The sequence below is a fragment of the Nasonia vitripennis genome, chromosome 2, assembly GCF_009193385.2.
Source record: "Nasonia vitripennis strain AsymCx chromosome 2, Nvit_psr_1.1, whole genome shotgun sequence".
Classification (NCBI taxonomy): Eukaryota; Metazoa; Arthropoda; class Insecta; order Hymenoptera; family Pteromalidae; genus Nasonia; species Nasonia vitripennis.
The window spans coordinates 7095353-7122939 of record NC_045758.1 but is presented as its reverse complement, the minus strand read 5'-3'; the positions used below and the strand labels follow the sequence as shown (position 1 = coordinate 7122939).

The following is a 27587-nucleotide window of genomic DNA, read 5'->3' as shown; positions in this document are numbered from 1 at the left end:
CGCGCTGCTGCTGCTGCTCCACGAATTCGATGCGGCTAGCGAGGGATTAGAGCGAGACCGCAGCCGCGAGATACTATACTACTATACAGACTGCTGCTGCTGCGTCTGCCTGGCTTGTAACGAGAATTATGACGGTTTTTTTTTCTTCTTGTTTTTTGGACTGGGATTTTCCTTCGAGGAGTTGCTTTCCCTGATTTGCGTGCGAATTTCGCGAGCTCGAGGATTACCGAGTTTTAATTTGACTTATCGCGTATGTGCAAAAGTTGCTTCGTTACTGCGCTCGGTAAAAAATAAAAAATGTATCGCTCCATTCGCGTCCGAATTTAGAAATATAATTAACGAACGCGCACTCAGAGATAAATTCTTCTTTCCTTGCGAAAAGCTCGAAATTAAAAGCGTGCACTTTTCCCCGGGGACTAATTTTAGAGAGAAAAATCACTTGTTTTCCCAGATTCAAAGACTCGGCTGTGTGTCTCTCGAAAGCCAACTTTATGCATTTCGCGTATTCAAAAGAAGTGTATCTCCCTCTTTAAAGTGCTCTCTTCAATTTTCTTTTTCAGATGACATGGAGATCCTGGCTTACTTCTACGGGCCGATCGGCGTACTGCTGGCGATAAATCTCATCTTTTTCGCGGCGACCGCTCGTGAATTGACGTGCGGCCTGTGGAAAGGCGAGTTCGTAAAGAGCACAACTGAAAGGTAAGTCGGGATTTCGCTCGCTCCTAACAGAGGTACAAAGCGACCGCCGAGTGAAGGAGCCGCTTCAGCGGCGGCGAAAAAAAGCACATACATAAAGTATGCTGTGCAGCGTGAGTATGACTGTGTGTGTGGCAAAAGCTTCTAAGCGCGCAGAGCTGCTTTTTCTTTGCGCGCGAAAATAAGGCGCTGTGTGCAGCGAAAAAAAGAGCTCGCAAGCTTCGGCTTGACAAGCAGCTCTAAGTGCAATCATTTGTTTAACGCGTCGCGATCTTTATTTTCGCCTCGGATTTATTTCGCCAGACGACATCGATAACGTTTACGCGAATGCGAAAAAAATTCACGAGCTTTCGAGAGCAAAACACGGACACCGGCCAGGAATTTTTATTTTCGTCCGGCTCCTCGTTATTTTTGGAAATAAGTATTGCCGGGCTTTATTTATACGCGTCGGCTGTTCTCGTTAGAATTGATTGTCTTTGCAAACCTAAAAGCAGCAATTAAAAGCGCTTGTTATAAAGGAAAATCTGTACAAAGCTCGGGCGAGTCTTTCTCGTTACTCATTATTCTCGTTATAGAGTCGTGTGCGCGAAGAAGAAATTTATTTTCTACAATTATATTGTCAAAAAGAAGAACCTTCCGCTCTCGCTGCTGAAACTTCAAAGGCGAAATTGCGCGTTCTAGTGCTTCGTTTCGTAGAGTAATAAAGGGATAAAAAAAAGCGCCAACGCGTGCACGTTTCCGCGAAACGTATAAAAAAAGTGTAGCTCATTCGTCCGTTTTCAAACGAGCTTTTTCGTCGAAATCGCAGAAGACGAAGAGAGACAGAGTCGAACGGAAATCATGAGCGATTTGATTGCTTCGCGAAAATCATCGAATTCCCGCGCACCGATACTCTTTAAGGCTAGCTCGTTCTTTTGTGATAGCTCCCGCGCGTTTGTGACCTTCGCTGAGCTTGCGAGAGAAAGGCATAATACAGCTGCATGGGCGATGGAAAAATGAAGAAGACTCGGCATGGTGTCTGATTTCCTTAGATTTCTAAGCCACGGCGAGACTAGTTTTCAACTCGGCGAGTCCTATCTCGGATATACGTATCCGTCCGTCGACGTGTTGCCACGACGTGAACTTTCTTACCTGACACGTGTGCAAGCGAAGGTCTTTTCGCGAGTCGGATGAAGCAGGAATTTTCATGTTCAACATGCATGGCGAGAAAAAAGCTTCTTCTTCTTCTTCTTCCTCTTCTCGAACTTGTTCCGCGCTATCCTTTTTGAATGTCCGATCGCTCGCGCCGACTGGTGATCCACGAGTGATTGACGTGGCAGCTGAAACGTTGCTTGAAATGCGAACTTTTTAATGTACAAGTTTCTCCGCCGCGGGATTGAAAAGAGTTTTAAAATACTTCGCGAATATACTCGTTGCGAAATATCAAGAATATGAAAAATGTTTCGCGAGATGGAATATCGGGTTATTTTTAGATGACTTATTTGGGTCGCTCGCGGAAATTGATGATGGACAACCAGCTCACTACAACAAATTAATATACACCGGGAAGATGATTTTTTGCTCTCGAGAACATTGAGAGTCTGAAATCGCTTCCGTCGTGTTAAACGTTGTGGACCATCAATTTCCCGAATAAACGCAAACCGCTAAATATAGATATCAATCAAAACGATCTCGCATCTTAATTATCCAAACTTACGTAAAGCTCACGGCGTGACGGCCGGCAATAAAATTAGAACGCAGCTCGTAATCGCGCGAAGCGAAATTACGCGCGTGTAACGCAGCCCAGTCGCGACAATTATTCGCGCAAGCCATATCCCCCGGACTAATAGCGAAGCTCGCACCACGAGCGGCTCGTGTAAATCGCGAACGAATCAGTCCTAAATCATCTCGAACGTAAGCGGAGGAGCCGCATAGCTCGCGTCATGTCGAAGAAGTCGCCAGAGAGACTCGGATGATTAACGTCGCTCGCCTGCTGCGCATTAGGGAGAGCCTATCCTTTCCGACTCGCGATTTTTCTATTAATAGGTGCGCGCTTAGCCGGGATCGAGAATTAAGACGCAGCGGTTATACGAATCGGTGCGTGCTCGCGCACACATGGGCCGTTTGACACGTCGTGCGTGACTCGGCGAGAGTTATTCGCACGACGTGCGGTTATATTCGACGAGAATTGAAGGGGCTTCATTTGTTTGCTCAAGTGAAAGTCCGCTGACTTGTTGATGTTATTTCGCGCATGGACTAATGGACGCCGCTTATACTGATGCTTGCTGAAACTAGCGCTGGTTTGTTTCTTCTAATTAGAAGCGAAATATATTCGAGATTCAGACTGCTCCAAGATTGCGCGACTAATGTCCAGCTTGTGTAGGTAGTGTACGCGAGCGGCGATAGCGCAGCTGCACGATTTCCGCGAAGCGATGAATGGCTGGGAGGCCCTCGTAGAAACTTGTAACTTATTTCGAGCTTGCTCTCTCTCTCTCTCTCTCTCTCTCTCTCTCTCTCTCTCTCTCTCTCTCTCTCTCTCTCTCTCTCTCTCTCGGCTGCTGTGTCTTGCGAAATTTTTCATCGTTGCCAGCGGTTTTTACGAGCGGGGCGTGCTCGCGCCGCATGTTTTCAGGATTTTTTACGCCGCCGTCGTACAATCCGTGTGCCGGTTGCTCGAGAGTGAAGTAGCACTGTTTTCACAACAATGCGTGTGGGACTTCTACGCATAGCTCGAAGGCGCTGGAAATATTGATGTTTTGGACGTGATATTTTTGCAATCGTTGCAGCGTTCTACACCGGCTTTGGTTTTGCGATTTTTCGTGTTGCGCCTACGACGATAATGATGATGGTGCGAATTGCAAATGATCGATTGCGTGGAATCGACGAATGATTAGTGTTTATTCAAATGACAGCCTGAAAGATTAATGTCATCTCGACGAAGAATCGCAAAACGTTCGATAAATTCGGTCTGTCTGCGCAAAAATGTTTCCATAAAATAAACATAACATCGATTAGAGCTTCTACTGATAAAGCAGAAAATATGCTTTGGCATCCGATAGAGCCATAGCGGCGCGACGCGACGTTCGATAAAACGGATTGTCGCGCGGCGCGCGATAAAACATCAACGATAAAATATTCACCCCCTGGAAAAAGCATAAAAATAAACTTCTTATATTGTTTTACGCGGTCCGCTACGCACACCGGAGAAAGAGACAATAAGAAAGACGACACATTCCGCTGCTCGAAGTTCAAGCTCTCGTATACGTGATTTTTTAAGAGCCCAACTTCATATTACCCCCCATCCACGTACACAGAGGAGCACATCTCTCTCCTCTCGCAGTCCTTGATGTATATAGAGGTATATAGAGACGTCGTTGCAGCGGCAATAAAACTGTGCGGCCGCGTGTGGGTCGAGATCAATTGGAATATTACGCTTGTTCTATTTCCTCGGGAGTGCGCGATTTTACGAGCGGCCGTTCGGAGCTGCCATCAAAGATTCCCGACGTCGTCTTCCAACTGCAGCCTCTCCTCTCTCTCTCTCTCTCTCTCTCTCTCTATCTCTCTCTCTCTCTCTCTCTCTCTCTCTCTCTCTCTCTCTCTCATTGATCGTTGCACTCCTGCGGCGCGCAAAACTTTCGTCGCTTTGAGTAATAAAGTGGGTCGTCCGAGAGACATGCCGCTGCGCTTGTTCTCATTGCTGCTGTAATAATTCCGATGCTTTCTCGGCGATAAAGCTGCTGCTGCTGCTGCTGTCGTTGAATTTTTCTCCGAGGGACCTCATTGTCGTGCAGAAACATCTTGCGAGCTTTCGCTCTGCATTCCTTATCTATTTGTATGTTAACGTGGTATTGCCGCGGTACAAATTATGATGAGTAAACTTTTTATTTCGCTGCCTACTTGACCTGAAGAAAATTCTCATATAAAAAAAGCAGTGCGTGCAAACATTAATAATTTTTAATCAAGCAAGCCACCTCCAATTGTTCTCACCTCCGCGAAATAAATCTGCCAGTTACGAAATCCAGCACACGAGAGAAACGCCGACGTGTGCACACCGCGGCTCTTAATAATCGTTAAAGCTGCCCGTTGCACCGCTGTGCGCATGGAAGACAGAAGAAGGGATGGCAGCGATGCGCCGACGGCAATTACTACACGAGAATGCCTGCCTGTGCGCGCAGCCTATTTCTTTTGGTCGACGGGAAAACTACGGGAGTTGCAAAAGGAAATAAGCCTCTCGCAAAATTTATAAAACTACTCTTCTCTACGAGAGCGTATGCCAAGCTCGATCGCTATCCTTTATGGTCGCATTGAAGCTCGTTGCGTGTGCCCTTTTCACTGCTTTCGAATTGGACTGCACTTTGCGTGCTCTGGAGAGGTTCTTTCGATCGGGATGTTCTTCGCTAGTATCGTGCACGCTGGTATATTATACTTCGATTGGAATTTGAATTTAAGAGTTGAGCTTTTTCCATCGACGACTGTGTAATTGCATTCGCTAAGATAATGCTCGAGCTCGAGACGCCGAATTTCGCAATTTGATTATGTTATATACGGCATCCCAGATTTCTAATACAATAATCTTAATCCGCTTAAATTCTTTCGGTTTATTTTTGATTTCACGGTTTATCGGCCTCATTTCTATTTCGAATGAAAAATGAACTGTAGCGACCAGAGTTTATAGCGTTGTAATAATGGCCAGCGTATCACTTGAACAAAAAAGAAATTGTTGTCGTACACCCAAGACAATAAATAATTATCGCGATCGAGTTCATAAATCCGATAGAAACACCGAAATTCACCTTGGACCAATTTAACCGCGCTGCTCTGATTTATATTTAAAAGCGCGACCAAGTTATTATTAACTTCGTCACATAGTTTTTAACTTCGAAAGCGTGGTCAGTCTATTTCTCTCTTCGCACAAAAATCTAATGAGAATCGAGATATCTCAACGACAAAATAAAGCAACGCTTTAATCCTTTAAGCGAAGCACTTATTCGCGAAAGATAAATTAGCGTAATTGACAAACACATGATCTCGAATTACAAATTGGCGATCCACTTTGTCAACGAAATTCCGCGGTCTCATCAATAATTCTCAATTTCCCCGCGCGCTCGCGCGCGGAATGCCTCGCTAAGCTTCCAATTTGGCGTTATTAATAACGCTCTCTCGCGCATTTTAATAGTTTCATCATGAACCATTTAGCGTAATTGCAGCGTGTAAAGCCTCTCTCTCTCTCGCGCAGGTATATGCGAGAGCTTGGCACAGATTAAAAAGGCGCTTGGTAACGACGAAACCCGTAATCTCTCCTAAATGCGCGCATCTACTATATACACGCGCCGCGCGCGTAATAACCAGTTTTCGAAAGAGAAACTACTCGCGCGAGAATCGATCAATGCGCGCTTCTGGCGATTTAACCGGCCTGATTGCAGCCGCTTGCATCATTCGCTCGAATGTACAACTGGGAAACCATATAATATACTTATGCTACAGTTTTTCCCCGCCTCTGTTTCTCCGTCTCGGCTGTTTCTGCCATTAGCCAAGTGTGTTCTTTATGCTGTCCGCGGCTGACTTTCATTTCACTCGCGCTAGAACGCTATTAATTCTCGACGCCGAGCGTGACGCAGAGATGTGTTTTCCCGCAGTGTGGCGCACGCGCTTATTATGGCTACGCGGGCGGATCTGCAATACGTGTGCTTTTGTGCGTCGGCTACCGTTTCGATTTATAATCGAGATCGCAGGGAAATTCTCGAAACTCGATTTTGAGGAAGGGACTTGGGTTTTTTTGCGACGCGTCGGGCAGGAAGCTTCGTTTTTTGGTTTTGTTTTATTTATTTTCACCAGTCCGATTTCTTTGGCATTTGCAGATCGCGCGCCATTCCGAGGACGAACGAAAGCGCAAGAGATCGCAGTAATCGTAGGTACGAAACAAACTTTTTTTTTACTCATTTTTTTTCAACGCGTGCTGTGGCTAAAAAATGTATACAATGCTGCAAAAGTGTCCTGTGACGACATGTGTATGTGTTTATGTGTGTGGTTTGGAAATGAAATATACGTGAAAAATTTATGTTTACTGGGATCTTTTGCTATACGGGGTCATCGGACGTTTCGTTGTACAATAAATAAAATTTTCATAGATGGGGGATGTGTATTTATCTGTTTTCACGTTTACGTTAATGCTTTCGCAGGTCAAAGTTTATGTAAATACAAAATTTATACATCGAATTGTGTTCCACATTTTCGAAGATACACGAAATAACGCTTAATCATTCACTAACACACTCATTTCACATATTTAGTCGAGAATTAATGTTCGCACAGCTTCTGGCCGAAAGCTGACATTCCCCGAATACCCATAAACACATCGAGCGAAGCTTAAAAACTCGTAAAGTATATTTCTATGAGTATTTGCGGAAAATCAAAAAAATCTCTCCCGTACACATTCCTCTCGCAAGCAAACCTACCTCCGAAAACAAGCTACGCAAATCAGAATGGATACAAGCCCATCGGTAAAAAGCAAAGTCCGCCAGTGCAAAGCTCCGCGTTCGCGGAACAAAAAAAAAACCGAACCGAATTGGAAGATATACACGATACGCAGCCTGGTGCACACATGTGCATATCGAACGGAGGTAAAATGGGAATTCACGAGGATAGGCGCATTACTGGCTCGTAAAGCGGGTAGGAATCGCGGGGTATCATCCTATCCCGGCTTATTTCCGCTGTATATTTTCTCGGTCTAACGCCGAAAAGCGCTCGAGCTCTTTATTGCGTATGGATGCCGCGCGCGGGTGGTGCTGTTCTCGTAATTCGCGGGAAAATCGCTTTCTATTATATCCACTTTCGGGCGATTCGGCTTTACGATGTAAACATATTGGAAATCAATTATACCGCTCGTATAGTGCCAGATGTGCTTTGGGCGCGTTCGAAGGTTTTATAGCTTCGCAATCGACCGCGGAGATGCTGAGTGAACGAGTTGAACTTGGCTTGAATTCATCGCGACTTTCGAATCAGGTCGATGATCCCCGCGTTGAGAAGATTCATTCGGTTTCTAAGCCTAAGAATAACCAAACGACCATCATCCTTCGAGCGCTGATTTCAATACCACCGATGCACTCGATCACATCGAGCTTATTATTTATCGAATTATCTCCTGACGCTTTTTAAGTCTCGCCACGTGCGGTTTAGGCAATCTTGTTTTGATTGCGAACAAATCGAACTTTTTGACTCTCGCTTTGTAGTCGTCGTCGGCTTCTTCTTATTTGCCAAAGTTATGGCCCTATCAAATACACTCATGTTCGTGATGTGGCAGCGCAACTCGAACACAAATAGTTGTTTAACGCGCCGCGAGTTCTGAAAGATTTCTCGAGAGCTTGCGCTCAAAGCGCGGTTGTTTTAAACAATCTCGCGCTCGAGCTTCGAGTTCCAAGCACTGGAGGATTATAAGGGTACGGAAGACGAGTTCAAAGTTTCGCAAACACGAGCGTATATCATATCGCCGGCGGTCATAAAATTATTTACGAGTACGGTTTCTCTCGGATTAGCGAGCTGCAAATTATCACCGATGTTTGCTCGAAAAGTTCTTGTGATCCGTCATTAAAAATTATTAAAATACGACGACGACTTATTTTTTCGCTCGAGCCACAATGATGCGAGCGTTGCTCCGTTTCTCGAGAAGCCATCATAACAGCTCTAAATATAAGACAGCTATGTCTCGCCCTTATAAAACCCACGCGCCTTTATTACTCATCTCCCCCACGCGCGCGAGATTGTAAATCCCATAGAGCGATTCGGAAAATCGACTAAACTTTATACGCGCGCGTCGTCTTTGAAACGACCCCTCGCTCAAAAACAGAGCGAGCGCGTGCGATAGTGGCCGTTAAATTATCCCATTGTGGCTGGCTGCTCATCTACATAAACGTAAAATCTGCAGAGCACATGGCAGCAGCTCATTGAAGCCCTGCGCATATAACAAGCTCGCCGCCGCTGCACTGCACTGCTCCCCATAAAACATACCATTTACCACTGTCCGATAGACGGTTAACGCGATATTTTATCGTGCGCTCCGGCTAATAAACGTCTCTGCGCTCCTATGGCGGTGCACTCGTTAGCGCTGCATCGCGTCCGAATAAAAGCTCTCTCTCTCGTCATCGACTTTTTTTCTTCGCTCGCGGCGAAAATTCCGAGGTGTCGTTGACGTTCGCGGGTTTGTATAGAGAGGGCTCGACTCATTAAGCCAATTAGAGCGTCGCGAGAGCGGGACACGCTATACGTGGTGACGACGATTAATTTTCGATCTTCTATACGGCGCTCTCCGTGGTTAGTTGGCGCGGCTCGTAAAGCTCGAACAAGCGAGAGGTAACGAGCTAGTCGCGGTACAGCTCGTCGAGGGCTCAGGGATGCGGTGTACGTCGGCTCTTTTTTCCATCGGACTTTGAACGCTCTGCGTGTGTGCTTTCTTTTTGGAGGCACATCTGGGATTGACAGCTGCCTTGTAAATCATGCGCAACGCGTAGGGACGAGTCCCGCGAGAGAGAAAAGAGAGAAAATCCTTTGATTCTGTCTACCGCTCGGTCATTATATTCGCGGAGCGGTGGGCCGTTAGAAAAAATAAACTTTTAATTGATTCAAATTTTCAGAGTCCACTGAAGCGCGCTCCCCCTCTCAACTTTCGCTGCGCGTATGGCTCTCAATTTTCCTTCCCCGCGCTGGCATTAACAACTCGCGGGCCACGCCGCGAACTTTAATTTTGCCAAATTAATTGCTTACATTTCGAGAGTGTATACGAGCCTCCCCCTCTCCGCTTTATATGTCGCTTTGTTTCCATTAAACCTCCTCACCTCTCCCCCAGCTGGTCGTCTCGGGAATTTTTTCTCCTTCTCCCCCGTTTGTCGTCGCTCTAGTGCACACCATGCACCGACCGCTCCATCTTCGAAGTAGCTATATGTACGTGCCGCGAGAGAGAGAGAGAGAGAGAGAGAGAGAGAGAGAGAGAGAGAGCAGAGGCGCGCCAAAGACATTTTTCAACGGCGGCGTCGGCCCGAGAGCCAAGCGACACTAACGAGTGTCGCGCTAATTGCGCGACGTCTCCCGGGGATCCGCTTACGAGCCAGTAGCGTCTTTAAGAAATAATTAGACCCTTCGAGAAAGAAATTGCGCGCGCGAGAGAGAGAGAGAGAGAGAGAGAGAGAGAGAGAGAGAGAGAGAGAGAGAGAGAGAGCGAGAGCTTTTCGGGGGAGCCAGAGAGCAGAGAGAGAATTATAGGGGGACCTGCCCTCCCGCCGCTGCCGCGGCCGCAAATTAAAGAGATTGAAGGTGTGCGGGGAGATTATTCGACTACCTCGGCGATGTTTACGATGCTGTTTTATATATTACGCTCTGCTCCGAGCGCACCGCAGAGCAGCTCCTCTGTGTGTATAAAGACTAGTACACCAGTGAGTATAATATACTGTATAGCGAGCACTCTATCGGTCGCGGGTTATCTTAACTGTTCGGATTTGCTTGATTTGTGCGCTGCATTTTTACGCGCGCGGCCACTATACTCGTAAAGTCGCGATATAAATCCGGGGCGGAGTGTGTCTCGCGGGCTTCTTCTTACCTTCTTTTTAATGGCTGCTTAAGAACGAGATTCGCTCACCGCGAGCGTGTTTATTGCGGAATTGTCGATGCTTTACGAGGTGTGCCGTAACGACGCGTTTGTCTCTCTTCGAATGATTCGCGAAATGTCGGTTTATAACTCACTTTACGAGCTTCGCTCTCCCTCTCTCGCTTGTGTCTGTGTATAATACACTCGGTGCGGCACCTAATTAATACGTACATATCGACCCGTCTGCTGCACCGCGCGCCACTAGTAGTGGAGTTCGCGCTACGATGATAGTTGCGGAGAAGCGAGAGAAAAAAGGGGGACTCGAGGCGTTTATAAATAATACAAAAGCGTCTCGCCGTTTTGTTTACCGGGATAATTACGAGAGGATCCGCTCGGTCGCGTATCGAAAGGCCACTTGTAAAGCAATTATTTCCCGGGGAACCTCGGCTCGCGACACGTATACACGGGCTCTCGCTTCTTTGCTGCTGCTGCTGCTAGTCGGGAAAATCGTCTTGTTATCGCGAAACCCGTTCTCGTCAAGTCTTCGCTCGCTCGCGCTGGAGAGAGAGAGAGAGAGAGAGAGAGAGAGAGAGAGAGAGAGAGAGAGAGAGAGAGAGCCCAAACACGCGCACCGCAGCACGGAAATCATCGCGGACAAAGCCGGCGATTTATTTTCTTTAAACGTCGGTCGTTGACGTGCGTAGCCTCCTTTCTATACCCTTCTTCTTCTTCTTTGGATTCCTTCTGCCCTTCTGCAAGTGTCATTGCCGCGCGGACGCGGGGCTATTTTTGGCGCGCTCGCGTTATCGCTTCGAGATTCATCGAATCTTCATCTATGAACTTTGTTTATCAAAGAATAATAACCGCGTCGAAAGCATCGTCGTCAAAAAAGAGTATGAGAATTCCCCAACGGCGTTGGTGCAAAGGAACAAAAAGAAACACGTCCCTCATATAGCAGCTGCGGTTCGCATTCTTCGTGCTCGTCTCTTCTTCGCGGGCGGCGCGGCATCTCTCTCAGGGTGAAAAAGCAATTCTCACATCACACGGCCGCCGCTCGCGCGCGAGTATACGCGAGCATGGACAATTAGTGTCAGAATTAAACGAGAGGAGACTCGCGCGCTGTAGACAAACCGGCTGTAACCCATTTTTCTGTCGCCTTCGCCGCGCTTGTCAACTCCTCGCCGCTTCAGCCAAGCGCGACGCTATGCGCCGGCTCGTAATAATTAGCGCGCGCGGAAATAGACTGCTCTTCCGCGGCCCCGGAACGAGAGAGAAATAGAGAGAGAGAGAGAGAGAGAGAGAGAGAGAGAGAGAGAGAGAGAGAGAAAGAGAGAGAGAGAGTCTCGTCGACGTCGGGGGATGAGAACAAGCGATTGTCACTCGTCTTTTGTTCGAGCGATCAAAGCTGGAAAGTTTATCGTCGAATAATTTTCCGAGATATTCTCCTCTTTGTTTTCGCGGGTTTGAGTGTTCGTATAGCTTTTCGCGGGATTTCCGACGCGAGATCGTTACGAGGGATATCAAAAGCTTCCTGAGAATACATCCCGGGAGTGTAGGTTATTTGCTTATTACGTCTTCGCCTCGAGAAACTGCAGGTTTATGGACGTATTCATTCGGTCCGAGAAGTTGCGTGAAAGGATTATTATTCGCGTACTCGAAATGTGTAGTTAAACTTCGCAATCTACGCTCTTTTCGATATTTACATCGACATCCGATGCTTTTACCCCGGAAGCGCTGACCTATAGCCCCGACTTACTTAACTCAATCAAGGGCTCAACACAAACCTTCTAATTCCGTTACTCCTCGTCGTTCGTATAAAGCCTCCTAAACGTTCGCGAAAACCATATCCATATACCGGCGCATCATGAGCGAGACCCCGCTACAAAGACACTGTCGCCCAAGACGACGTTTCCATCCTCACCCTTTGTGCACAAGCAAGAGCTGCATACGCGTCTGCTCTCCGTACACGGCACTGCATTAATTATACGCGACATTAACGCCGTCGTCATCTCTCGCGAGTCAGTAAGCTCCATAACACGTCGCTCGCGCGCGCCAATTTCGGCCCGTTGTTGTCAAAACAGCCGCGGAGCCCTTTAATTCGCAATTTATACAGAGTGTGCAGTGTATGCCGCAGAGCCTCTTTCCGACCATCGGTATAGATATACGTACTCGAGAAGGGGCTTGCTTACCGCTCGCGAGCAATTTGCGAAAATTTACGGAGCGCCTTTGTAGCGCGCGATGTTGCTCGCTTTTCGCGACGTAATTCGCACGCGCGCCAAAGAGCTGTACACACTTGGCAGCGAGTCTCCCTGGAAGACGCGCAGCCGTGATTCTCGACTATATCTCTCGCAGTCGACGCGCAGTTGTCTGTATGAAGCGGGAGGGTTACTACTAGCGCGGCGGCGGCAGCCGGCGATGATCTTACTTTTAACTAGTTATATTCGGAGCGACTCCACTCAGCTTCTTCACTGTGGCACTGAATGGGGGCCGACTCGTATGTTATGCGCGAAATTTGAACCATACAGTGGACTGCTCGCGTCTCATCGACCCGTTTCTCGCTGGTTTATTATATAACCGCGCGCGCGGTTTCTCGCGACGATAAACCTGGTAATAAACTTCCTTTCTCCCTGAAAAGCCACGACGACTCTCCCACGGAGCAGAGGCGGCCGTTACGCGCGTTTAATTAAATCGTTCGCCACCTGGAATGATCTCGCGCTCTCGGAATATAATTACTCACTGTGAAAAACAAAAGGAGAGGGAGAAACCGGTAGCAGCCGCTGCCGCGCAAAAATTCCAGCCCGGTTACTGACGCCTTTTCTCGCGCGCGTTTCAATTTCCGTAAACAGCTCTCGCTGCGCGTTACATACACTCCGCGCACGCCGTGCAACAGTCTGCGGCTCTGGCGGATGTTAATTGTCGGCGCGAAGACTGGCTTTCCCTGCCCCCGGGCTGACTATCTCTCTGTGTGTGTATGCGAAAGCGAGAGTAAAAGAAAGAGATTGCTTCAATCGCTGACGGCTCGGGGCTGTGACTTTCAAGGGCCGGGATATAAGGAAGCGACTAACGATTAACAGCCATCCCGTTCTAACATACCTGTGTTGTCTATAGTAATAGTACCTCTATATGTATACGATATAATATACGGTCACTGCGTGAAACTGAATAACGAAGCCGCAACGTTCGCCCGTCTGTTTCAGAGCCGCGCTGGGCAAGGTCTGCCTGAAGCTCGTGGTGGTGATGGGCGTGCCGTGGATCTTCGAGGTGATCTCCTGGATGGCCGGCGGCCCGGCTTTTCTCTGGTACGTCACGGACCTCTGCAACGCCGCCCAGGGCGTCCTCATCTTCATCGTCGTCGGCTGTCAGCCGCAGGTGCGCGCGGCCCTCAAGCGCTTCTGGTCCCGCAACCCTCGCGCCAACGCCAACCGGCAGGGCAACGGGCTCAGCACCACTAGTCACGGCATGCCCAGCATGGGCGATAGCGTCACCCAGAACCCCAGCACCAAGACCGCGCCGCTGGAGACCATTTGCTAATCCGTGCAGGCGTCACCAGCCGCTGTTGCGTTCCGCTCTCTCGCGGTACGCGAGTACTGACGTTTGCGCGAGCTCTTTTTACGCGAGAGCCAAGCTCCGATAACGAGAGAGTGAGCGCGTTTTACTAGCAGCCAGAAAAAGAGATTCGGCTTTTACGGCTGGATCGATACGGCCCAGTCCGATTTTTTACCGCCGCGAGATAAAGCGGCGTTTCGGAGAGTCGGCGCTTTTGAAGCTCGCATCGATCGCGCTCTTCAAACGGGCGTAAGAGATCGACTTTTTCCCCGCTGCAGTGTTGTATTGACGAAAATGCCTCGCGTTCATCGAGAGCCGCAAGCGAAATAGAGACAGGAGATAATTGCGGGGGAAACGCGAAACTTCGCCTCGAAAAAGGATAGCGCGCTTCGACTTTTCCGACGCTGCAGATCGATTTACCCGCGACGACGATGTATGGAACAGTTGCGAGCGCTACATTTGAAATTCCCGCGCTGCGCGTTGCGGGATTTCGCTGCGTTTCTCATCACCCGGCGGACCTAAAGATTTCTCTTCTTTTACCAAATTCAAAGGCTCGCGTGTCTTGAGTTGGATCTTTGTCAATAAATACACGGTCGGGTGCATGCGTTTTTTTTAGCAAAGTCGAAACGACAAATATGAAAAGAATCGGAACTATTTTATTCGTGTGATCTAGGCTATTCAAAGGATGACAAATCTTTACGTCCGCCGTCGAGGAATTTCTTTCGAGTCAACGATCAACGAGATCAAAACGATTATTAATTTTAAGAAGAAAGTCCGACCACTCTCTATTATATGATGCCCATTTGTTCTGTATTTCTTACTTTTTAACCCACTTCTGTAAATAGTTAAGATGTTTTCGCGAACCTAAGACTTCTATGTGATCAGTTTCGAAAAAGTCAACTGTCTGTAAGATGCGAATTTTCGTTCTACTGTATGCACGTTTTCTAGTTTTATACACGTCGACCTAAAGAGCCAACTTTTCTTTTTACACCCGCGAAAACCACGCGACATGAAGCTACGCAAATTTCCAAAAGCCTCGTTTCACACGTCGAAAAAACTATGTATTCATGCACTTGCAAAACTCTTGCATGGAAATAGGCTTAGCGCTTTATTTCGCTCATTTCTGTCGCGCGGTTCGGCGACGAGCGCAACCGCGGTATAATTTCCAAAGGGCTGATGAACAAAAACGGAAAAAAGAATATCTTCGACGGCGCGGTTTCCTCCGAAAGCTTTTTCGTCGTTCCCCACCAGGCTCGCGCGCGCGCGCGCGTTTTTCAAATCGTTTTCACGAGTACAGTCAGGTGTGGCGCGAGCAAGCAAGTGAGAGGGACGACACGATTCATCCTTTCGATGTCCGGCCCTTAGCATAAATTTGCATAAGAGCCGCGCGCAATTGCACTCGCTCTCCCGCTATGGCGATTTGCATATTTACAGGCTGGACGACGCAGGGAGTCCTCGTAGTCGTGCCCTATCGAACTTTGCGCGCAAAGAGCCGAAGTCGCACTGGTTCAATCTTTTTTTCGGAGCTGCGGCTGGAAACGCGCCTGACTACACTACACTGCCCATTAGGACTCGATTAATGTTTATCTTTTTGGTTCGGTACGTCGGTGGGATCGAAATTAGTTTGGCTTTTTAATGTGAAAATATCGCGTGTTTGGAAGATTTTTACTTGTTTTTGTCTTGTGAAAACATTTTTTAAGAGAAATCGTATACTCAATTTTTATATAAAGTTCAAGTCCAATCTTTTTTACTTCGATGATAGAAAGCTTTTTAAGATAGGACTGTAAAGATACTTTAGTAGGAGAAGAAGCACACCGCCAAAAAAGAAGTCGAAAAGTTTGTTTTTAAAAATAGCGATCTATCGCGTCCCTGTAGTGTATGCACTTGCACGACTCGATGGGAGCTTTTGGACGTCATCTATACCCAACGTTATTGTACACCTATACCACTTTTTTACTATCGTTCTTTTAACAAGCGGGAAGAAGCCGGATTTGTACAGTTCGTAGCGTATATAAATGTAATTACACGTAGAGTACGATAAAAAAGCAACTTTTATTGATAGACATTCGTGACAATAAAAAACGACATAAGTAAGAAAGAGAATCGCTCGGACGCGTTATCGAGGCCGACGTGTCTGGTGGATCGTTCGGGATTGAAATAGCCTCCTCCCCGTCTCTCTTCTATTGTGTACACGGACCGTAAATTTAGACGATCGAGCTCTCTCTCTCTCTCTCTCTCTCTCTCTCTCTCTCTCTCTCTCTCGGAACATCGATGGAAAGAAGAGCTCGATCTCTCGTATGCTTCTATTCTGTACTAATTTCGTAAGACATTTTTCCGAATTTACTAGAGACGATCCACGATTCGCTCGGTCGACCTCGCGACCGGCTGATTTCGTAAAGGGAATTCAATGCCTTTTCAAATTGCCTTGCTCACGTGGTGTTCACTCGTGCCGAATTGTATCTTCAAGCTTCAGCGGAGTCGAGGGCCCCATGCGATCTTCGCGAATCGTCAAAATGTCTCTTTAGTTATATCCGTAATAATATTCAATTTAAAAACACGCGCGAGAGAGCTAAATTACATCCGCCGTAGGCTTTTCAAAAATAAGTTATGTATCCGTAGCTTGCAGTAAACTTTTTCAAGCTGGCTGTAATATACGTGCTAATGAATAGCTTACAAATCGTCCGAATCTGCATTTAGAGAGAGAATAAATTCGAATTTCTTATTGCCGGTACTAAAGTTTTTCTCTCTCAATGTCGCGCAAACCGACGCGCGAATGACTTATTAAACTTTAATAGCAAGGTCGAATGGATGTACACTTCTCTCTCTCTCTCTCTCTCTCTCTCTCTCTCTCTCTCTCTCTCTCTCTCTCTCTCTCCGTATGCAGCTTTGCTTTCAAAGGTGCATCCGTCGTAAATTACGCGTCTGACTTATACAACACACTTGAGCTTCCCGCGCGAGCGAGTGAAATACGCACACCGAGATTAACATTTTTCCGGCCATTAAATGCTCCTTGTCGCGTGTATACATCTATTAATATTTATCGTTCCTCTTTCGAGTATAAACGTGCTTTCGAACTCTTTTTTAGACGCGTTTACAAAACGGGTGATATCGATGAAATTGACAGTATCATTTAAAAACTAGGAAAAAATAAAAAAAGTGAGAATATTCGTGCTCTACATCGTTTATAACGTGTGAGCCGCACGCGCGCGTGCGGTTTACGATGTCGCACAATGGCTCGCTTTTGACGATTCGCGAGGCTTGATGATAAAAAAAGAGAAAAAAATAACGTGGCCCATTCTCTCGCCGACACTTTGGGTATACGAGCACGAAGCGGTTAAAGTGTCCACTATTGTCGAAGGTGCGTTTACGATCAAGTACTTTTCTGCACATGCACGCGTGTATTATACACTGCGCATTAGGCTTTGTTATTTCGCGCGACTCTCGTCGTTGGAATACTCAGCTCGACTTTTCTCTTTTCATTTGGTATAACGAGCATTTTCCCTCCAAAGACTCTTTAAAGCTCGACTGGAGCTTGTATTCAGCTTTATTTTGTTTTTCTTATAAACACGTTTCACACGATCGTAGACACATCTTGCGAGTTACGTAGATTTACGATTGCGGCTGCGGTGAGGACTTACGTGAATCGTCGCCACTTCGAGGCGGGAAGAGAAAAAAAACTGGCGCACGTGTATCACACAGGGTACAACCACGAAACATACTTCGAATCGAGCACTGAGAAACAATTACACTGCGGTCGATTCGTATATACAATAGATCGACGTCCTTGTCACTTTGAATTAAAGCGCACACTGCCAATGCCCTGAACACTGTTACGCAAAGAAACCCAGCTGAAGGATGTCGATTCGCGCAAGCCACCTCACCGCAAGTAGCAAAAAACCGTCAGATTTGTTATCGTAAGAGCAGTTATGTATAGGTGGGTAGAGTTTAGCGTTAGAATGTCAGTCTTATTAAACATTATGTGTACACGTCTGTATTTGTAGTTGTACGTTCTTCAGGTGCATTCGAACAAGAGACTGAATAACACTGTAGGACACGTGGAGAGCACAGAACAATACTTTGACGTATCCATCGGCACAGAACAGAATGCCCCATGCGTCGCGCGGTTAATCGATTTTCCTTATCCTTTCGTTTTCTTTTAATACCTTTTGTACGCAGAGCGAATTTTTTCAATGTTTTAGGCGACTTCGTGATCGTCTTGCTTTTATACCCGAGAGAGAATGTGAAAAACGAACCGGCAGCGCATGGGACATTTATATTCCGGATTGAAACAGGTCGTCTGCCCCCAATAATTTGAACGATAAGTGGTAAAACACTAACGATAAAGTAGGCATTTAGTTCCTTACGTTAAGTAGCGACAAATATGTGATACACAGATAAAAGAGGCAGCGCGAGTCGGTGCGTGCGAATCTCGCGTAGGCGTCGAGTAATCGCAATCAGTTGAACGACTTAAAACATCTGAAATTATTAATTCCATCAATTCGAAATCCAACAGTCAAGTGCTCGGCTCTCGAGCGGCGAGAAGCTTCCAACTAACTTCGAAATCGTTCGAGAGCCGCACGACACGAACTTCAGCACTTAATCAAATCACGTGACTTCAAAGAGCAAACAAAATCTCGCGAAAAAAAATGTACGAGCGTGACCAAGCCGTGTCTGGGTATAATCAACAAGTGGCAAATTCGAGCCGCCGAGCCGTATAAGTATTAATGCGAGGCGACTTCTCGCCGAAAGAGAAAAAGCGCAAAAAAAGAGCGAGCGCTACGGCATACGTATACACGCTCGTACAGAGGGAAAGATCGTCGCGTCGAGATTCGCACGCACGCACAGGACTCGCTGTATAGCTGTCGACTTCGCGAGCGCGCGTTTATACGTATATATACACGATAAAGCGTTATTTATAACGAGCTATGATGTTTTAATAGGTCTATAGGGGCTGTTTCGATAGAGGCGCGCGCTTCGTTCCCCTCTCGGCCCTCTCATATAATCGCAAAAGCGTGTAATTAGTTGATTAACGAGTAGGGTAACTTCATTATACGCGAAGCGAGCGCTAGCGAGAGCAAAAGAGAGGAGAGTCGTCAGGTCGATCCCCGAGCGCGCGACGAATGAGATTAAGCTCCGCACTTCGTCGTTTGTAAATAGCGTTAGAGCGTCAGTGCATGTGTGTGGGTGGGTGAGTGAGTGACTGCGGATGCGCTTTTGCGGTGGCGAACGCTCGCCGACAGAGAGATAGAGCGTGTTTTACCCAAATTTTCTTGGACAGGCAATTCGGTGGCTTTGATGTTGTTTGATTATTTTCCAATGCGGTCGACGCGCTCGACAATTTGCGCTCCAGCTAAACTCGATGACGCTGAACTCGTGTGGTTCGAGAACGGACGGGTAATCGCGATTCGAATGTGCGGTGTGTGAAAAAATGCGCCATCAATGGTGTTGTACGATCTGAGATTTTCCGCTGGTTTGCGATTTGGAAATGTCGCGCGAATGAAAGTATTAAATAAATAATTTAAATTATGATCAAATCATGTGAAAGTAGATGCATTTTCGATTTTCGATATTGTACGCGAACTCGGGAAAATCTCAGGTCGCGGATGTTTGGTGCGATTGCGAAATAATGTGATTCTTATGATGTACCGGTAAGCTTTATACGTATATATAAAGTATTTCGAGTCTGGAAAGTATGTTGAAGATTGTCGAAAGGCATTTCTGTAACTATTCGTTTTGACAATCGTTGATTTAATTTCCGACACCGTGGGGAACTGTACTTGCTTCTTTTTTTACCAATTAACAACAACACCGTAAACTGTAATTTTTTGTAAATAGATTTACTGAGATTAACGCTGTGTTATATGATTATTATGATTATATGTATAATGCGTTACAAGAGGATACAACGACGTATTTCTTTTGCGTTTCAACGTACTTCACGTTTCTCTACCTTATATCTTGTTTTAAGAAACCACAAAGCAGAGTATATTATATGAATATTTCCTGGGTTAACAATAAATTCCATTACATTTAAAGAGTTATAAATAGATATATATGACTTATTCCTGCAGCTACACACAGCTCTATATGTATGTGCATCGATGAAATAGTTAACTTTGTTGTTTATACATTTCAGCAATCGAAATGCTCGTGGCATTTGCCGATCGTCGAGTGTTGCGAGCCATCAAACGCATCCAAATAAGCAGCGCGCATCGATCGGTTAACTGTTAATCGAACATGCGTCAGCTATATACTGTTTGTAAACTATTATGCACACTGTACTATTGTAGCGTTTAGTCGATCAGCGCGAATTTCTAACTAAACGTGTAGAATTAAAATAGACAGTAAAAAGAGAAAAGGTCGATGACGAGTACGTATAAAGTATTGCAAATGGTTAAATGTATCTCTAAGATTCATTAGTGATGTACCTTAGCTGTAAGCCTAGTGATAAGCGGAGGAATAAAGTATGTACGTAGAGTAAAGCACGTTGATCGATATATTTCTAATTTATTATTGTAGTCAGTTGAAGTTTTTCATTTTCTACGTAATTTTAACTTTATACGTACGGTACCTTGCCAGTAAAAAAGAAGTAGGCTTAAGGCGAGATAAGCGCAGAGATTCTTGTAGAGATTTCTCAAAGAGCCAAGATCGAACAAAGACTCGGACGAGAGAAAAACTTTTTTTTGTATTTTAACCTATAAAAAGTGAAAGAAAATAAAATGTACTACACGAGAAGCAACAAGAAAAACATACACGAAAATTATATACATGTAATAGGAGAAGAAAAAAAACTATTACGACTCGTAATGAAAATTATTTGTGGAAAACCTCTGGCTCGTTACACGGTGCAAGCCACCCGAAACTCGAAGAAGTAAGAATAAACAAAGGAGGCTATATATAATAAATATATATACATGAACATAAATATATAAATGGTAATACAAGAATCGAACCCTATAATAACACAGTATAAATGATGGAAATAGCGATGAATCATTGGTAAACGGTTGTAGCGGACAGTATAACAGTAGAGAATATGAAGAGAATAAAATAGCGTTAATCTAATCATCGCACTCTAATGCGGTCTGTTAGACATCAGCCAATGCTATACGTTGTATTCGATGATATTGTAAACGCCAATGTTTAAAGAAACAAACTATAAGAGATCGTCTGTTGTCGCCAATCGTACACCATTCCTACGATATATCGTAACAGTATTGCTATGTCGCACTAATAAAGAAATAAAATAAAGAGAACCGTTAGTACAACTACAATCCTTATACTTTGATTAATTCTACGATTCCTCTCCCTCAAAATTCGAACAAGTCCGCAGTGGAAAAGCATTTAGTAGCTATACCCCAAACGGCGCATAGACAGCGCAAACGTCGCGCGTCCAAGTTTACACGGGCAAAACAGTCAATAAACGCGGTCTGACGCTCCCAGTCCTCTGAGGCATCACGGTACCACGATCGACAATGATATAGGTAGCAACAACGACGAACACGAGGCCCGACAACAAGGCAAACTACGCGCGTCTCTGTCGCGGCACGCCGCCAAGACTCCGGACTATCGCAGGAGTGTAATAACGTCACCAGTCGCGTCTCGACATTCGCGCGAGTGTGTATGTATACCGCGGGTAATTCGGTTAGTCGAGTATAGCTTCCGCTTCGCGCAACTTGACGGAGCCTTTCCTAATTCAATCGGCCAACTTCTCCCTCCGCGTAGTACATATACACGAGAGACTGTATAGTCTAGTGGCCATTAGCCTGTCTTGCACGAGAGCATTCCTGTGTTTTGCCTTGTACTCGCCAGCCGTACATATAACGTACTTCAATGACTCTCCGGGCTAATCGGCCCGTTCTAACTTTGCCGCGCTTTCGACGAGTAGAAGACGAACTCCCGATTTTTCTCTTTCCCGCCCAACCGACGGACGGACTTTCGAGTGTCGAGCACGCGTGCTTTCGAGGGCCTGTTCCGACGAAGTTCGAGGAGCTTGCGGACGACGGAGAGCCTCGCTCGAAAGCTTGAGAGCGGTGGCGAGAGTCTGAGCGTACTCGGGTGTCACTACCGAAATTGATTTTTTTATTTCTGTATTCTATTTTCTTCGATATTCATGATAATCACAGTCGATTCGATGGGTCGTTATTGCGATTTAAAAAAAGGCGTTAACATTTTGATGTTGAAAGCTTTTTCTATCTATTCAAAACGTTTTTCCTCGAAAAGAAAAAAAAAACACAAATCGACATCAGCATTATACGAAAATCACATATTCGCGGAGCGAACGAGCTTGTCGCTCCCGACCGAATTTAAAATAATAATAACGATGAAAGCTGTGTCGTTTCGCCATTTTCCACGAGCGATCGCAAATTTTCCATACATCGCTCGGCCGTTCCATAAGCCGCGGGTAATGTTAAGACTATCGACTTTTAATCCTCTCATTTATAATGATCGCGTAATCCGCGCTTTTGGCGACGGGGCGGAATCGATGCAAAATTTACAGAGCTGCACTGCAGCGTAAGAATATGCTTATACCGCGAGAGAAACGCGGAGCGCAGCCGATGAAATATTCAGCCTGAGCCTTTTTGAACCTGCGCGCGCTCGAGTAAGTGTATGCGGGCTCACGAGGTGGATCTAGCTAAAGTGCTCGGAGGATCTAGTCGATTTTCAAAATTTCCCGCCAGCTCTCGAGAGATTTGGGAAAACGCTTATGGGGATTTCACGGTGAGCTGAGTCTATACATGTAGTGCGTAAAATTAAAGCATCGATTGCCCTGTGGAAACGAATCGCCCGTGATTCAAAAAAAGTGAAAAATCTGTTTTTTTTACACAGCGCGTACGTGAAAGCGGCGAAAGGCTTGATTGATCAACGAGAATCGATGAAACGAAGGAGCCGGTAAATAAAACATCAAAAAATGCCTAGCCCTCTGTCCAATCAATCGCAGCTCCCGAGAGTGTTTATCCAGTTGAATCAATAAATATCTGCTCTCGCAAGCTCGCTCGAGCTTTCCTCCCCTTTAAATCTCCCGGTCCCGCTCGCGCGAGTCTACGCGTTTAAAAATAATGCCGCTTCAAAATGGGTACTCAAATACGTGTACGCGAGGCGTACATACATCAGATAAACTCTCGCGGCCTTGTGCTTCTGCTTTTGCTGCCATTCCGGCAAAGCCTCGTTTGCATACACGCTTTCGTCGAGCTGCTCGGCTTTTTTGGCACCGTCCCCTCTTCTGATGCTGCGTTTGCATTGCCGTGAGATTAAATCGGAAAGCTCGAATAAACGACGAAGCCTGGAGATGAAGCTTGGAATGTGCTCATATAATTACGTCTGTCGTGCGTAATATCGAGGGAAATGTGCACATACATCGATGGATGGGGTGGGTATGTTCACTCTACTCTTTTCGCGTCGATTCGGTTGTCGCGATTCAAGGAATATTTGTACAAATTTCAAATATAAATGCTTTCTATATAAACATTTTTTAAGGACAGAATCTTGCATTTTCTTTCGAAATTAAATGTTATATTTACCTATTAGTATACCGAATAATATCAAGAAACTTACGCGCGTTTCTACTTTGTAGGTACAAGTAGAGCCATCTATAAAGTCTGCGATGAAACTTTGTCATGACATACGCTTCGGCTCGACGCACGAGTCACGATATCCTGTATCGATATACTTATAGAGTTGGATTAAGAAAATAATAAAATTTTAAAAATATATTTACATCTTTATTACATAACTATCAACAATTTTCATACTGAAACTGATTCGGCTATTTTGTTGTGTTTCACGTGATAGTACAGTTTCACAACAGCAGCCGGTGTTACACCGGCGATATTGTAGGCAGCTGCAATCTGTAAATAAAACAAAATTAATTTTTTAAAATCCAATAATAACAAATGTATATATTAATCAAGATTCAAAGCTACCTTAAACTTACAGTTTGAGGTTGTGCATCAGCCAATTTTTCTCTATCCTCTACACTTATGTTTAGCGATTGGCTGTAATCAAAAAAACGTTATCAATTTTATTTTAAGTTGTAGCAAAAGTAATTAAAATAATTGTAAACTTACGAATTCCAATCGATGTTAGATGGTATTGCCATGCTTTCATTTTTTCGTATTTCTTCTACTTCGCGTTTCTGTTCTTCTACAGCATGAGTATAGGTAGCTTCAATCTGGAAATAGTTTTAGTTTGAGTAACTGATGAGATTACGTTTGCCAAATGTCAAATTATAATATAAGCACGAACCTTTACTCTTTGAGATAGCTTTGGATTTTTCTCTAGATATAAAAGTTCGGGCACATGTGGAGCTAAGTCGTCCAAAGTAACATCTTCGTTTTGCAACAAAGCAAAGGCTGTTTTTGGCAGATTTTGTTTGTTATCTCTTAATCTTATGCATTTTTGCCAATTCTTATGCGTTTTTGAAGTATTGTTCAGTGCTTCTAAACATTCGTGTACGTTTTGAAGCAAAGATTCAGTTTTTCTCCATCTCTCTTCCGACACACAACCCACTGTGTAGCCTTTTTGAGTCAAACGTTCATCAGCATTGTCTGGACGTAAACTTACTCGAAATTCTGCTCTGCTAGTAAACATTCTGTACGGTTCCGTTGTACCACCTGTTGTTAAATCGTCGATAAGTACGCCAATGTATCCTTCTGTTCGACTTATTATCAACGGTGGTTTATTAAAAACCTGTCGACACAATAAAATAATCGAATAAATTATTTATTTTTACTGTTCATGTAAAATTACTCAATTATTTTACCTTGGCAGCAGCATTAACTCCCGCAACAATACCTTGCGCAGCAGCCTCTTCATAGCCAGTAGTTCCATTTATTTGACCAGCAAGGAAAAGTCCAGGTATCTTTTTCGTTTCTAGTGCAGAAGTCAGTTCTCTGGGATCAACGTAGTCATATGCAACTCCGTAGCCTGGTTTTACTATAGTATATAAATATTTAATAAATACACTTTCCAAAGTAAAACAATATTTTTTCTATTTATTTTTACCCTTACCCATTTTTGCATTTTCTAAACCTGGGATGTGCTTGATCAGTTCTTCTTGCTGATCTGCTGGTAATGTACAGGACAATCCTGCAGGATATATCAGCGAAGAATCTAGGCCTTCGGGTTCTAGCCAAACCTGATGACTCAGTTGTGGAAACCTCAAAACTTTACTTTCTATACTTGGGCAATATCTAGGACCCTTGACGTCCTGCGTAACATGTATATTACAATGAAGATTGTCTTTGACTATTTTTAAGACACCTTGACCCGTATGCGTTAAAAAGCAGCATAGTTGCTTTTCTGGAGGTAACCACACCGAATCACTCATAAATGAAAATGGTTCGGGAATTTCATCAGGTTCTTGACGAATACATTTTGAAAAATCTATTGTTGACTTTTCGAGACGCGGAGGAGTACCTTTAAAAATATATCTATATGTAAATTTATATGTTTAATTAATAATATCTATATGTAAATTTATATGTTTAATTTTGTTTTGAAAAATATTCAGTAAGTAATACCAGTTTTTAATCTGCCTATTCGAAATCCCAAGCGGTCAAGTGTATCAGCTAATGCTATACTGGGTTCATCATTTAATCTACCTGCTGGTCTGGTTTCTAAACCTATATGAATTTCTCCTTTCAAAAATGTTCCAGTAGTAATTACAACAGAATCACTCAGTACTTTTGTTCCATCCTCTGAAAAGAAAATTACGTTTATGTATACATTTTTATTTTCAGAAAAAGATTGTTAAATTACCAGTAAAGTTGCTTACTTAAAATGACTCCACAACATTTTGGGCTATCTCCATGTAACAATAAATCTTCAACAGATGATTCAATGATTTGTAAGCAAGGATAATTAAACAGTTCTGCTTGTAAATTTTTTTTGTACAGAGTTCTGTCAATTTGAGCCCTCAAGCCCCACACAGCAGGTCCTTTTCTTTTGTTTAATATTTTGTAATGGACTCCTGAAATATCACATATTCGACAGCAGATGCCATCAAGTGCATCAACTTCTCTCATGAGATTCCCCTTCCCAATTCCTCCAAATGATGGGTTGCATGACATTTCACCTAAAATTAAAAATAAATCCATCATCATCTAATATATTAGGCAAGCATAAGTTTGAAAATCAAATGTTTTGTTAAACTTACCAATTGTACTTTTTTTGTGAGTAACAAGTAAGGTTTTAGCACCCATACGTGCAGCAGCTGCACAAGCTTCTGTTCCTGCATGACCTCCACCAATAACAATGACATCAAACTTTTCTTGATCATTGTTAACATTTGAAGATAATGATCTAAATGATTTAATAAAGTTTCTTGAACGACGTGGTGATTGAGAGAGTAAAGTCTTAAAATTTATTAGAGACATTTTCAAATTCTGAAATCATAAGAAATAGATAACTGTTACTCTTGAATAAGAAAATCTTGATCTTTTAATTGCTTATGAAGCAAAGCATATTTCAGAATATTTTGTATTTTTGGTAAAATGAACACTTTGCACATGTCTTCTTTATTCATGAATTGAATGTCTTTGTATTTCAGATTTTTTAAGAATGAAATTACAAAATTGAAACAGTTAAAGTTAGCGGGATCATAATTCATAGGATTCCATTCAAGATCACTGCACATATTTTCTAAAATATCATTCCAATATGTCTCCCAAGATTCAGGAATCAATGAAATTGCAGCACAACATTTCCACTTTTCATTATCATTTTTCACCAAGCCACATTTATCATATTCTACAACATTTCCATCAGAGTTTGTGAGTCCAATATGCAGATCATCATGAATACTATAGTTATTGAGAAAATCCCCATTTGATGGCCTGACTACGATGCAACAGGGGTAATCTTTAGCTTTAACCAGAGGATATGGTAGTACAAATGGATCCATTGAAAATGTCATTAAAAATTCTTTGCAAATAGGACATTTTTCAGGAACTTTTTTACAAAATATCGAAGAAGGACAACAATGCTTGAAACATATCAAGTTGCTATTGAAAGACATTTATGAATATTGAGGTTAGAGTGTACAAAATATTCTGTGTCGAAACAAGCGATAAACAACGATGACATCAACGAAATAAAATATTTAATGAACAATCACTACTCAAGCAACACACTTTTCTGCAAATTAATGACACTGGAACTTGATTATTGATGAAAATTATAAAAAAACTGAAAAGCGAAAAACTATTTAGAAATTAGTAAATTCTTACGTAAGAATCGATTAAAGTGTGCAATTTCAGCTCGAGATACTTTTAATTGATGTTTTTTCAAATATTTACATTATGACTTAAGCGTAATTAAAACTATTTAACTTTAATAAAAGAGAACTAACGTCGTCTCCTCATTTCCATGCTTAGTGGTTTTCAGGTAAGGTTAGCGAACAGCTGATGTTGCCGGATCCAGTGGCGCCAAGATAGAAAGATTTTGAAAAGATTTCGTTAAAATGCAAAACAAGTTTATCGTAGCAAATGTCTATAAAAGACAATCGTATGCAGATAGATTTAAGTTAACGAATAACTAGCACGATTATTTAAAAATTTCAAATCACTTACCTACTCAAGGTAAAATTCGTCTTACCATCGCGGCTCCATCCGCGACTTTGCAGCCTCGCCATCGTCGGCGCTCCCGTCGCTCTCCCCTACTTTCCCCGCATTCTCTCTCTTTCTCACCTCTCTCTAGTTCTCTCCCAACCCAACACACAGAGGCTCGCGCACACACACACACACCAGCGTAAAAAGAACAACGCGAGAACCAGCTGATCCGTCGGTCGGCT

The 27587-nt window shown here is 44.2% G+C and overlaps 3 protein-coding genes across 8 annotated transcripts in view; 1 reads left to right on the top strand and 2 right to left on the bottom strand.

The window, feature by feature from the left end:
* The window catches only part of LOC100123199 (probable G-protein coupled receptor Mth-like 1), a 169867-nt gene extending 148798 nt beyond the window's left edge, over nucleotides 1–21069 (top strand). The window contains exons 6-8 of one of the 2 annotated variants that reach the window (XM_008211684.3): nucleotides 561–699; nucleotides 6534–6587; nucleotides 13447–21069. In XM_008211684.3, coding sequence (XP_008209906.1) covers nucleotides 561–699; nucleotides 6534–6587; nucleotides 13447–13780 — 527 coding nt within the window. In that variant the 3' untranslated portion in view covers nucleotides 13781–21069. The remainder of the gene's footprint in view (nucleotides 1–560; nucleotides 700–6533; nucleotides 6588–13446) is intronic. The other variant, XM_001606761.5, reaches the window with a different exon arrangement.
* Nucleotides 21070–23495: 2426 nt separating this feature from the next.
* Mto1 (mitochondrial translation optimization 1 homolog (S. cerevisiae)) lies at nucleotides 23496–27585 on the bottom strand. Of its 5 annotated transcripts, none has more exons than XM_016981526.3 (11): nucleotides 27367–27585; nucleotides 27025–27198; nucleotides 25953–26181; nucleotides 25572–25871; nucleotides 25318–25494; nucleotides 24806–25213; nucleotides 24558–24730; nucleotides 24041–24484; nucleotides 23863–23966; nucleotides 23730–23790; nucleotides 23496–23643 (listed from the first exon to the last, which is right to left on the bottom strand). In XM_016981526.3, exons 3-11 carry the CDS (start codon nucleotides 26170–26172, stop codon nucleotides 23542–23544), a joined length of 1989 nt encoding a protein of 662 aa, XP_016837015.1. In that variant the 5' UTR covers nucleotides 26173–26181; nucleotides 27025–27198; nucleotides 27367–27585; the 3' UTR covers nucleotides 23496–23541. The 5 variants fall into 5 exon arrangements, with proteins under 5 accessions (XP_016837015.1, XP_031778356.1, XP_032452226.1 ...); XM_031922496.2 differs by having other exon boundaries at nucleotides 27147–27198; XM_032596335.1 differs by lacking the exon at nucleotides 27367–27585 and having other exon boundaries at nucleotides 23719–23790; nucleotides 27147–27304.
* LOC100187591 (uncharacterized) lies at nucleotides 26208–26813 on the bottom strand. Its single transcript, NM_001134315.1, has one exon. The coding sequence runs from the start codon at nucleotides 26811–26813 to the stop codon at nucleotides 26208–26210; it is 606 nt and encodes a 201-aa protein (NP_001127787.1).
* Nucleotides 27586–27587: the final 2 nt, after the last annotated feature.

Bases quoted from the DNA above. Each gene is read 5' to 3' on its own strand.
- Mto1 (XM_016981526.3), bottom strand. From the start codon at position 26,172: ATGTCTCTAATAAATTTTAAGACTTTACTCTCTCAATCACCACGTCGT. The intron at 25,495-25,571 runs GTAAGCAACTTT...TTTTCTTTTCAG, and splicing joins ATGTTGTGGAGTCATTTTAA to AGGATGGAACAAAAGTACTG. The intron at 24,485-24,557 runs GTAAAATAATTG...TTGTGTCGACAG, and splicing joins GAGTTAATGCTGCTGCCAAG to GTTTTTAATAAACCACCGTT.
- LOC100187591 (NM_001134315.1), bottom strand. From the start codon at position 26,813: ATGTCTTTCAATAGCAACTTGATATGTTTCAAGCATTGTTGTCCTTCT.